The sequence below is a fragment of the Pteropus alecto genome, unplaced genomic scaffold (genome assembly GCF_000325575.1).
Source record: "Pteropus alecto unplaced genomic scaffold, ASM32557v1 scaffold3, whole genome shotgun sequence".
In the NCBI taxonomy this organism is placed as follows: domain Eukaryota; kingdom Metazoa; phylum Chordata; class Mammalia; order Chiroptera; family Pteropodidae; genus Pteropus; species Pteropus alecto.
This window is the reverse complement of record NW_006442484.1, coordinates 33,453,145-33,465,468: the sequence shown is the minus strand read 5'-3', so window position 1 is coordinate 33,465,468 and position 12,324 is coordinate 33,453,145. Positions and strand designations below refer to the sequence as shown.

Genomic DNA, 12,324 nt, shown 5'->3' with positions numbered 1-12,324 from the left:
TTTTTAGTTTAAATTAGTATTAAATAGCAATTATTTCCTTAGTAGTGAGCAACTGATTTTTCCTGTAATTAACAGATAACAAATTTTCTAATGCAGACCTATCCTTTAGTTCATATAGAAAACCGAAGAGATTAACACACCACTCACGAGTTGCCTCAAGACTGGCAATCCCTCCACATTTCACTGCTAATGCAGCTAGCCAACCAAAAGCCCTGGGGCAGCTTGGCCACTTGCAGAATGTAAAAATACAAGAATTAAAGAATCCCATTTGAACTCAGTTTACAGAATTTTTGGCGTAACATTTTTTTCACTTAAATGCATCTAATAATGAACAACATGCCCGCACACCTTAATAAACTGTGATCATGACAAAATTTCATCTATTTTAGGACTGAAAAGAAGACAATTCGGCTATGGTTATTTCCTCACTTCTACCAACTTCTTATATAAAGAAGCCTGTCAATATTTTTAATATCAATGGCTTTCCCTCCCTGCATTAACTTTTGGCTAGATTTTTCTTGCTTTCAATTTTCCAAGTCCCGGCCGAAAAGAGCATTATGAGTATATTCAAATAACCACGATGCAAAACTACATCTGTAAAGAGAAAATAACTGATTTTTTTCATTCTTTTACTACTAAATACAAATATTTTCTCAAAGCATTGTCCTCCTCTTAAGTCCTGAACTGAGTAATTTCACTTGATTAAACTAAACTCCTACAAAAAGATTACAAGTATTTTGAATAGCCAAGAACTGTAAGGCTGTACATAATTACTTCAGTAATACACAAATATATAGAATAATAAGAGGGAGAATTTTAGGAACTTTGCAGAATTCCAAAATTTACATGAAATTTTTTTAAGTACAGCAATTGTTCGAGCTAAGAAAAACATAAATCTTGATAGTAACAAACATGTCGTTTCTCTCACCAATGTGGAAAATTCTCAAAATAGGCAAATATTTACATGAAGAAACTATATTGTGCCCCCCATGCAATACTAGCAACTTGAGTTACCCTAATTTCCCATATTTTCTTTTGTCTTTTCCTTTTCAGATAACCACATTTTAATATCAGCTTTGGTGATTGCTAGCACAGTAATTTTGACAGTTTTGGGAGCAATTGTTTGGTTCCTGTACAAAAGAAATTTGGATTCTGGTTTCACCACAGTTTTTTCAACTGCACCCCAATCACCTTATAATGACGACTGTGTTTTGGTAGTTGCAGAAGAAAATGAACATGCTGTTCAGTTTCACTGAGTTTTTGGAAATCTCACATTAAGACAATAAATACATTGTCAGTGATTCCTGTGCAAGATTTCAATATAAAATTTGACAATGAAAACTGAGTTTTTATGCTATATTTACTTATTTCAGTAACATTTTTTATTCTCATGTATCATTGTGACAAAAAATCATCTTTGGGTTTATTATGAAAACAAAATTTTGAAAAAGGAATGATCTTAGATATGTTACTTTTTTTAACCACCTCTCCAGATGTTACCTTTCACTTGAGTAAAGGAAACCTTAAAGCCCAGATAAAAATAAAAACCCAGTCGATTTCCCTTCCATTTAGTTGAACCACTTTGGTTTACAGCTGGAAAAAGAAAATTCTACCTATAGTTTTAATAATCACTAGGTCTTTAGAAATTTCTGGGTCTTGTTCCTTTATTAATAAACATGAGTTATGGAATAAACCTGACTTTAAATAGCTCCTATACGTTTAGGTATCACTCATGCTGGTTACTCTGACAGATAATGCCTTATAGTTCTTATCTTCTTTTATGATTTAGATGTAGAAAATTTTAGATTTTCGCACCTCATATTTCACATAATTCAACTAATTTTACATTTTCATTATTTTTAGAACACCATTTTGGACAACAAATAATATTTAGTACTGACCACAAATGGTCAGAATTTTAATAAAATTTTATCAATTTTTTGAAACAAAGAAATTACAGCTATACCATAGGAAGGTGTGGAGGCTGACAGTAAGAGTAACACTTGTATTATAGTGCCCCCTTAAGGGTGTTTCTCCTATCATCATACCTGTTCCTATATGTGGTATCTCATGCTCCCTAAGCATTGGATGAACTTTACTACTGAATGACACAAAAGCTATGCAAGCAAAAACTGCAGAAAAATACTATGTATACTGCTGTGTAATGATGTTCAAAGTGAAAATTATCATATGGGGGGAGTAAAAACTGAAACGTTATTTTCTTTAGTATTCTTTGCAGATTAAAAACAATATTAGAAAAGTTAAAGAATGCATAGAGTTCACATAAAATTATATGTATTTAGAAACTTGAAAGCTCAGGAAAATACTCTCTCCCCCTAACCCACATCCTATCAATTATCTTATGGGGAATACTTTGCTTACACAAAATACACTATCTCTCAAGGTTGACCAAATGCCAACAAAGTCCCAGCTTGTGTCATCTATTTCCTTTGGCCACTGTTAATCAAAAAACCCCTCCTTACAATTAACAATACTGTTTATGAGACATGAATAACTACAAAGTGATGACAGAAGACTATATAGTGTGGCTATGTGGTACTAAAAGAGCAAATGTTACACAATTATGCTCCGTAAGAGCTTTACATTTCTAAGATTTTATGTAGTGACTTAAATGTGTATTTTATTACTGATAAGCTATTAATAGTGGTACTAATAGTGAACATAAAATTGTAATTCCTTGCTTTTCCTATTCAAATTCTACCGGTCCTTTATGAACTAAGGCTTTTTCCCCCTAATTAGTCAATATTATTTTATATTGCTTTCAGGTGTACAGCACAGTGGTTAAGATATTTGTATAATTTATGAAGTGATCCCCCTGGTTAGTCTAATACCCACCTGGCACTATATATGGGTATTACATTACTGACTATATTTCCTAGGCTGTACTTCACATTCTTGTGACAATTTTGTAACCAATTTGTACTTAATCCCTTCATCTTTTTCACTGAGCCCCCCAAACTCCCATCTGGCAATCACCAGTTTAAGAACTAAGGATGATCTTACCTCTTCCTTAAAATGGTCTCTGATTGTTACAAATCTCCACAAAGACCAATATGGTAGCCTCTAGCCACCTGTACCTATTTAAATAAATTAAAATTAAATGAAACTTAAAGTTCACTTCCTTAATTGCACTAGCCACATTTCAAATGCTCAAATCACATGCAGTTAATAGCTACCATCCTGGGCAATGCAAATTATACAATATTTCCATTTTTACAGAAAGCTTTACTGCCCAGCTGCTCTAGAATCCCCCTTTCCATTCAACTACCATACAACTAATTTTCTTCTGTTCATTTTGATAACTTCTATCTAATGGCAGTTTGTGCAAAATGGCTGTTTTAAACTAGGATAATTTTCCATGTTTGATTTCATTTTTCAACCAAATCCTTACGAGACCCTGGTAATGAAGTGCTAGACCTTAATTCTTTATATATCAGAACATCTGTAAATAGGCCCTAGTATCTATTTGGTGGTCAAGAGATAACTGGATCATTCAAGTGTGTATTTTTAATATTAACAAATAACATGCGTGCTTGTTTACATTCAGAATGTATAAATTGCTTTCTTCAACATCTTGGTTTTAGCTAACGACAGTATAAATTCTTATGTTTGTCAGATATCTAGAGAGAATAATATAATTTTAAATACATTTTCCTAGAAATTTGCATTCTTTGAAGTGAGTAGTGTATGGTCTCTATTTTTGTTCAGAGTTTAAAAGTGATAATCAAATGAAAAGACTTTGCTATTCTCTCTAATTCACATTTACAGGATTATCAGAAGCTAATACAATATTGAAATACCAAGTAGTGGTAAGGAACTACAAGAATATTATAAAGTTCAAGCCACTGTCTGTCATTTAGCATTTAATATAAAACAACTATTAAAAATTGTGTGTACAACAATGGAATGTTTTCTACCATTTAATAAAAATTTTCAAATAATTTTGTAGGTTAAAGCAGAAGGCACTAATTCTCATGCTGAATTCTACTCAAACTATAATGTTTCAAATTCAAAGCATCCCTAAGGACCCAGAGAATAGATACTGAAACTGGCATCCTTAAACTTTGGATTTTTGATTTATGGCAATAAAAAGGTAACAAGTAAAAGGTGAGAAATGTTTTAGAAACATTTATACTTTCCTAAGAAGTAGAATTTGAAATTTTTGTACAATTCTTGCCTATGAGGTTTGAAGTCTACTTTGAGCACCAGTTTAAAAGGAAACATTTCAAACTATAAAGTAAATCCATCAGCATACACTTTATTTCCAGCCAGGTTTTACACTAAGACCAACAAATTAAGTGTGGGCAAACTGTTGAGAAATTACATGGCTTCTATTTAAGTTCTTAAAAAGAAGTTTGTTGCCATGGCATAAGACTTTATTTAACCTGAAACCACCTGAAGGCGTTGTTAAATGTATCTCAGGGTGTTGACAGAGAATATATACTGTTTTGGAAGTATACACAACTCATGATCACAGTGTAAGATCTATTCATGGTGAATAGGTAATATTCACCTGTTTTCCAAAGGTAGTGAAAAATAGATAAGTCATCAAATAAATGCTCAGAATTAACGAGAAACATTTAAAAACAACCAGAATCCAAACAGGTTATTTTTTTTAATCATATTTATCTATAAAGAAGTGACAACACTAAAAAACACATTGAAAACCAGTGTTTTAAACTTTGAATGTGGGATTTAAAAATAGTCCATTAACTTGAGATTGCAATCATTTTTTTTTTTAACCAAATAGCATTTGACTGGCAATTCTGATATAATTTATAGCTGTAATATTCCTAAAAGGAGTATCTACATCCTATGGCCTATCAAATATAATCTGCATTTATCAAATCAATACAAAAATTTATCCATCATTTATATATTTTATATTCATATACTTTTTTAAATTAGATTTTATTGCTAAATGAATTTAGAATTCAAATTAAATTTGGACACCTAATATATAGATGCTCTTCACAACTTACTCCGGGCATTGTGAAATCCCCATTCTTTTTTTTTTTTTTTTAAACACTGGAAGCAAATGATTACAAAAATGAGATTGCAACTTAAGGCATTTTAAAAGGAAAAATAATTAGGTGCCATTTGGCATTTTATTTTGAAAGCATATTTTTGTCTTTTTTCCACTAGCAAGAGTTACTAAAACACGAACCTTCTTCATAAATACGACTACAGTAATCAGAACGCAAAAAAGGGCTGTAAGCATTGCTTAGATATTTAAAACAAGGGTAACACTTTCCCACTTACCTAAAAGAAAAATACTTTTGATTACCATTTTATAAACATCAGTCACTGGCCATGTTAAAAGGTCCAGCAATTAGAATTTTAATTCAGCAACACTTGAGAATGAATATACATATACATGTATACATATGTATATATGTATTCATTTTATATATATAATGTATTCGATAGGCATTGCCCCACAAAATTAATCCATACTTAATTGCCAGTTTTAACGAACACTTGTTCACAGATCCATTTGTGTTATGTGAAGTTAGGCAATATCAAATGTTCTGTTATGGTCTCCATCTTCTTCGGAATCATCCTCTGAAGCTGTTGAAAGAAAACAGGATGATCAAGAATGATTTTAAGGGGGACGAGAATGGAAGTGTAACTATGAAGCCAGAACTGCAATGACTTGTAAAATAAAATCCCAACTTAGTATACTGTTCGATCAAAATGACAAGTTATGACAGGGTCAGGGTGGTTCGACTGTGGGTGATGCTCATCCACAACGCCCCACCCATCTTTTCGTTTTTATAGAAATGAAAATGTTTAAAAATATGCCTCAAGAACATCTAAAGTTTCTGAGACCAATTCGTATTGTATACAATAATATATACACTGGAGAAAAAGTGAATTTAAGGCAAGTGCTCTCGCACACCTGAGTAGAATCTGGGTTATTATTACCACTGTATATTTTTATGCATCTGATGAGAACGACAAAAAAAAGTACATTGAATAGTTTGTAAGTGTTCTTGCAAATTATATCAAAGCTATGTCTATACAATGCCAAGAAAAAGCTCTACTTAGTCAAAAAAGCTTTATATAGACATAGCCTAAGCTAAAATAATTGGATTTAGTAAAAACCTTCTGTTGAGATTATTCCTATGCCTCCACAGTGTCATAAAAATCATTTTTGCAACATTTCTGACCTCAATTTATTTTAGGGTCATTAGTAGCTCAAGAGTTTAATATAAAACATCTTAAAATATCTTTAGGAAGGACACAGTAAGTATAAAACTATGTATTCTGTAAACTGCTGTGCATGTTGAGGAACGTGCACGTTCACTATATTAGACATCTAACCAGCATTCCCATATTATCAAGGGGAGAAAGGTTAAATTATACTCTTGTTGATACTGAACAATTTAAGAGCTCCCACCAAGTGGAATCAACAAGAAAATTATGCTATATGTGACTAGATGAAACTATTTTGATACTTCAGTCTGTTTTTCTTGCAGAACTTAAATTCATTTTTAGTAAATAATATCAAACATGCTTATTAGCTCATGAATGAGTAAATCCTATGGTTTAGTTTTAAGCTGTTATCAAGAAGTGTATCAAACTAAAAAATAAAATAGCTTTACAGAGAACTCATGTTTCCTATTCAATTTATACCACAAAGAAAATTCACTCAGAACCAATTATCAGAATACATTAATACTCTGGTATTTGGGAGTTAACTTGAAGCACCTGCAACATCTTTCACTCTCAGCTGAGTCTGGGTATATTTCACCTCCATCGTGTTCCTCTCTCTCACAGGTTGGGAGTAGACAAGGCTATGTTTAGAAAACTAAATTTTAAATGAGAATGTTTTTCAAAAAAGAAAAACCACAACAATCGGGGGGAAATGTACACTGAAACAAACTAATCATATCTGACAAAGTATAAATTATAATTTACCAAAACAGAGATCTTTTAGACAACATAAGAGATCTAAACTAAGAAGGTATATAGGAAAAAAAGATTTATACCAAATGAATTCTCATTTTATATACCATTTGACCCCTTTATATATCTTTTTTAAACATACTAAAATTCTAAAAATGCATTACCTGGTTATATTTCCAATCCTTTTAAAATTTAAAAATAGCACAGAACGACAAAAATCCATGTCTTAGAATAATCAGGAATTAAACGGTTCTTATAAGGACTAATTCCTTCTCAAACCTTACTCCAAAGATGCTGAGCTTTCTCTAAAAGTAAAAGTTATGCACACTACAGATAACATTTCAAGTATTTTGAAGATGAGTATAGAAGCTAACTAAATGGAGAATACATATTTTAAAACACTTCAAAGAAGTGTATTGGAATCTGATCATGGGGAGCCACTTGCTTTGGTTGAAAAAGTACTAAACAGGGTAATCTTGGATTCCCAGGAACTGTTCCAAAGCCACTCATATCTGTGCCCACCTGGTATGAAGCACCCTGGAGGTTGTAGGACTTTAAAAAGAGGGTAAGCTGTGCAGATGCCTGTAAAGATTTGGGCATTAAGTGCCTTCATATAGGTGCCCAGGCAGAAGTCCTGGAATGTGACTTTAAGAAATTGGAGCTGCTGGTGGAGCTGGCTGCCTATTAAAGGTCCATGAGCACCTGAACAAAAAGCAAAATAAACAAAAAAACCCCCAAAAGTATGGCTTCTGTTATGAACTCAGAATTAGGACTCTTTCATCCCTATTTTCCTAGAACTATACATAAAAGGGAAAACCTTTTACGATCAAATAAAACTGAATACAAAGTAAAATTTCATACACACTCAAAAATATCTAACAGATTAAAAAAGTGTAATTTGATTAGCAGTCAAACATGTCTGTTTCATTAAGTGTTAAAATTAAGGTGATCAAAAATAAAATTTTATTTAAAATAGAATTAAAATACTGGTGGTTTAAGTTATATCCTTCCATACCTTAAAATTAATTTTAAAAATATGTGCTTTTAAAAAACTAATGTCAGCTGCCCAGCCCATCTTTCCCGAATCAATTGGTATTATAAAGCCTATAAATGAAACTCTAATTTGATAGAGTATATATACTTAGGTTTTGCAATGTGGGTTTAATTTGCAAAAGTAAATTCAACAAGTCTGGGGAGGAGAAATTCCACCTACTTTCGAGATCTTCCATATGTGCCTGAAGAGTTCTTGCAAGGTTAATAAACTAGAAATAATGCAGAAAGAAATACAGTAGTTGAAATGTTGCAAATGGATCTAAAGAGAGAATCAGTATAGGAGATTCATTTCTATATAAAAAGTCAAAACTCTATTTTAAGCCTTTAAAATAGGGGTCTTTCTCCCCCTACATCAAAAATAACAAAGCTTGGCATTTAAAAATTTTTTTAAAAAACAAATCATTATTATTCATGTAGAAATTATGTACTCATCATGTAGAAATGATGAGTACATAATTTCTACATGAATAATAATGATTTGTTTTTTAAAAAAATTAGGAGCAGATACAATGATTTTACCCAAAGATATTCCTCTTGCATAAATATAACACATCAAAAATTTATGAAAAGTAATTAAAGGCTTCATAATTTGTAACCAAATGAATTCAATTTTAGTGGTCAATTAAAAAATTATAAAAGACAGGAATCAGTATTTATTTTCCAACCTAAATTTGATAGCTCTAGAAGTATTACGTTTGATTCTGTATTTAAAAAATCATAAAAATGACTTGCAATTTAACATTAACTTGTCTCTAGCTTTACAAAGGCATGAATTCAATAGATATTACTATATGCTTTATATGGTTTATTCATTCTAAAGAGGTAAGTCACCTTTTCAGAAATCATTTTTAAGCATAAACTAAATTTAGGTACTAAAGTATTCAGAAGTTAAGAGATCTTTGCTCAAAGTTTATCTTCTTTTCTCTCAATGAAAATAATCTATCAGTTGGCTCACAGGTATAACATCCACATTACAGAAAAACATTTTACCAATTTAGAAGCAGTATTATATAAAAATAGAAACATTACACCTCATCATAAACTGCTAAATTTTTATCACCAAAATCGACATTTAGATAAAAAAAAAAAGTTTAAAGGATATGTTTATGAACACATTTCAAGATGTGAAGCGTTCAGAATGTTACAGCAATGAGATGCAGAGGGACCTAACCCTTGCTACACAAAATGGGCAAGGCAGCAGAGTATAAATTTCCTCTGGTACACTGAGGCGAACAGTATGAATTACTTGTAAATACTTAACAAAAATATTACTTGTAAATAGCTAGTCTAAATGTTAAATTAAAGTAATAGCATACAGAGTAAACACCAAATAGTCTGTATCTTAATAGTTTGTAACATGAACACACTTAAAACTTAGTACACTGGTAATCTTTTACATGATAGTAACAAATAAATTTCCCATATTCTCTTGGCTTTTGGAGTTCTATTTCAGGTTTCCAAGTTATAATACTGTCTTGCCCCGCAAATTAAAAAGAGCTTTATCCCTTAGTGTTTCCAATTCTGATTCTGGGTTTTCACTGAAATATATTCCAATTACCTTAAAGAGCTAGAAAATTACTTTCTAAACGAGTTTTATGAGAAAATTAGGCTGCTTGATATCAAAGGAAGACAGCAATTTCTATTAAATCTACATCTTTATTTTTAAGACACATTTTAATATAAGAGCTCCCCAAAGAAAATAGAATGTGAACATATAAAACAATCTGCTTTCCAAAACAAACATGGTGCATCACACCCTCCCTTCTCCCCCACGCCAATATTACTTACTCGGACACGTGTACTTGGTTCATTTGTATTTCCCATCATATCAGAAAAGCTTTGTTCGCACAAGTGCAGTAACACAACTAGGTAGAGACCAGAGCTGATAAACTCATACTCAGCCTTCAACAGGTAAGCAAATAAGAGAAAAAGAATATGGAAAATGAAAAATTAGTAGACTTGTGATTGATATTCATAACATACTGATAAACTAGAAGAAATACATTCATGTCTACTTCCTAATAAGAGATATGGTGCTATCTATTAAAACAGGAAATAAAAGGCTGTCCTTCATAATTTCATATATTTTTACTTATGCCAAATAATGAGTCCAAATAGGTGTGTGAGTATCCTCTTTAGTCTCATGTAGTCTTCATGAAATGACATATAAAAGTGGGACTTTTAAGTCATTTGATGGTAGAATGAATGCTTGTAACAGATTTCACTGCATAAATGGCTATAAGTGTTTACTTAAAAACTACCATTTCATCTACAGCTAAATCAATACACTATATAATTAAAAACCTATTCTCACAGATCGACTATTTCTTATGTGATAGAATTAATTTAATGGCAATGGTAATTACAAATATGAACTAAAAAAAAAGAAATAGAGTAACTGTTCCTCAACCAGTTATTTTATTCCAAACTGTTCTGTTTCGAAGCTAAGACTACGAATCATGTTATTAAAATCTAAACTGTCCTGTAATTTTTATATGGCAAACTGTTTGTTAGTTGTACCATATTTATTTGTAATTCACTCATCTAAAGTTAAGAAATCTATGTTTTTAGTACCAACTTCAGCAAGTTATCAGATTTCACAGAATATTTAAGAAATCTGATATTGATATATTAAGCATTTTAAAATGCTTCACTTAATTACTTTGCTTATTTTTAACTTAAAAGGAAATCACATATCCGTAATATTTTAAAAATGTTGATGGCTTTCACCTTGAAAAAGATGAAGTCACTGGATGAAATACTAAACTGTATAAACTAATCATTTAAAATGAGGGTAGCTGTCAGCCACTAGAATCCAAGATTCACAAAAAACAGCCAGAAAGTTTAATCAGAACTGTTGTTTTTACAATGACTACACTTATTTCCTAACACTTCTAAATTATTTAAGATGTGGATTATTAAAATCCTTGGAGAATAAAACATTCCCAGTTGAAATTTGAAAAGCCAAATGACACCTTTAAGATGGAACACCTAGAGAAAGAAGAATGGCAGGAGAAAACCATCCTTTGAAACCTATTCTCATTTTGAGAAGACAAAAAATAACCTCTTTGCATGATTCTACCTTTCCATACTCTTTCTCCTATTATTTAAAATATCAGTGCTCAGCTGTCTAGAGACTCCTTGGGGATTTAAGAAAATTCTTTGCTGAAAGTGGTATTCATTTTGGGCAACTGGCTCATTGGAGAATAAAACAATTAATATTAGAGTAGCATCTGTGTTACATCAACTGCCTAATGTTTCGTTCACTTTATCAGTGATTCCTAACCTGGATTTAAGCAATTAGCTTCAAGGTATCTGGGAATCCCTTAATTACATACAGATTTTGTGTCGATGTGTATTTTGTAAGCAGTGTCCATGGTTTTAATCAGATTTTCAAAGGGTATCCATTATTCCCCCATTTAAAAAGGGTGTCCACTAAAGATCATATACTCCATTATTCTATTTGCATGAGATATCCAGAACAAATTCATAGGGACAGAATGTAGATGGGTGGTTGCCAGGGGATGTGAGAGGTGGGTAATGGGAGAAACTGCTTAACAGGTACAAGATTTTCTTTTGGAGAGATGAAAATGTCTCGGAACCTACAGGTGGTAGATGCACAACAGTGCAAATGTACTAATATTAGTTTACTTTAAATAATTTGTTATGTGAACTTCGTGTCCGAAAAAGTAGGGCTCCATTACCCGTTCATTAAAAAAGGGTTTTTTAAGGATTCATGGAAATAGATAATGGTGATGGCCACACACCATCATATACCTCTTTTTATAACAAATATGCTAAGCACACTTAGATGACTGACACTAGGATCATCCTTGTAATTTAGTTTAGTACCTTCCCCCCCAAGAGCTCTTCATATTCTAACTATTTAATTTAAGCATCTCATAAAAACTTTTAAAATGTAAAGCTCTTCAAGATTGAGAAGTTAGTGATCAAATCAATTATTGGGGAGGAAGGTTTATCAAAACATTCTAAAACATCTGAGAAATATGAAAAAAAATTTGGAAAAATTTAATTTGAACAGAAAAACCCTAACATTATTTATCATATAAAATTAGCTAGCAATGATACAAATACTAAAGGAAAGAAAAACAATGTGAATTTTGAATAAAAGATATTCAGAACAGATAAATTCATAGGGGCAGAATGCAGACTGGAACTTGACAGGGAGATAGGGAACATGTACATAAAAATTATTCCTAACATAAAAAATACAGAAATAAAATGGAAATTCAGGGCTTGGCTTTTTAATCATGTTCCAGCACTCAAGAGGGATTCACAACTGAGACAGCTCTGGGGAGACAGAGGTGTCATGCCTAC

General features: G+C 31.7%; 2 protein-coding genes across 12 annotated transcripts in view; one reads left to right on the top strand and one right to left on the bottom strand.

Annotated features, from left to right (window-relative positions):
- Positions 1 to 1,301, top strand: part of LOC102884532 (CD302 antigen) — a 107,727-nt gene extending 106,426 nt beyond the window's left edge. For both annotated transcript variants that reach the window (XM_015596691.2, XM_006921111.3), the window contains one exon: positions 1,054 to 1,301. In XM_015596691.2, coding sequence (XP_015452177.1) covers positions 1,054 to 1,256 — 203 coding nt within the window. In that variant the 3' untranslated portion in view covers positions 1,257 to 1,301. The remainder of the gene's footprint in view (positions 1 to 1,053) is intronic.
- A 2,958-nt stretch (positions 1,302 to 4,259) lies between these two features.
- MARCH7 (membrane associated ring-CH-type finger 7) overlaps positions 4,260 to 12,324 on the bottom strand; it is a 46,118-nt gene continuing 38,053 nt past the window's right edge. For 5 of the 10 annotated variants that reach the window (XM_025039215.1, XM_025039217.1, XM_015596529.2 and 2 more), the window contains 3 exons: positions 9,775 to 9,888; positions 8,147 to 8,195; positions 5,599 to 7,635 (listed from right to left, as the gene is read on the bottom strand). In XM_025039215.1, coding sequence (XP_024894983.1) covers positions 7,361 to 7,635; positions 8,147 to 8,195; positions 9,775 to 9,888 — 438 coding nt within the window. In that variant the 3' untranslated portion in view covers positions 5,599 to 7,360. The other 5 variants (XR_001517744.2, XM_006921108.3, XR_001517745.2 and 2 more) reach the window with 3 other exon arrangements.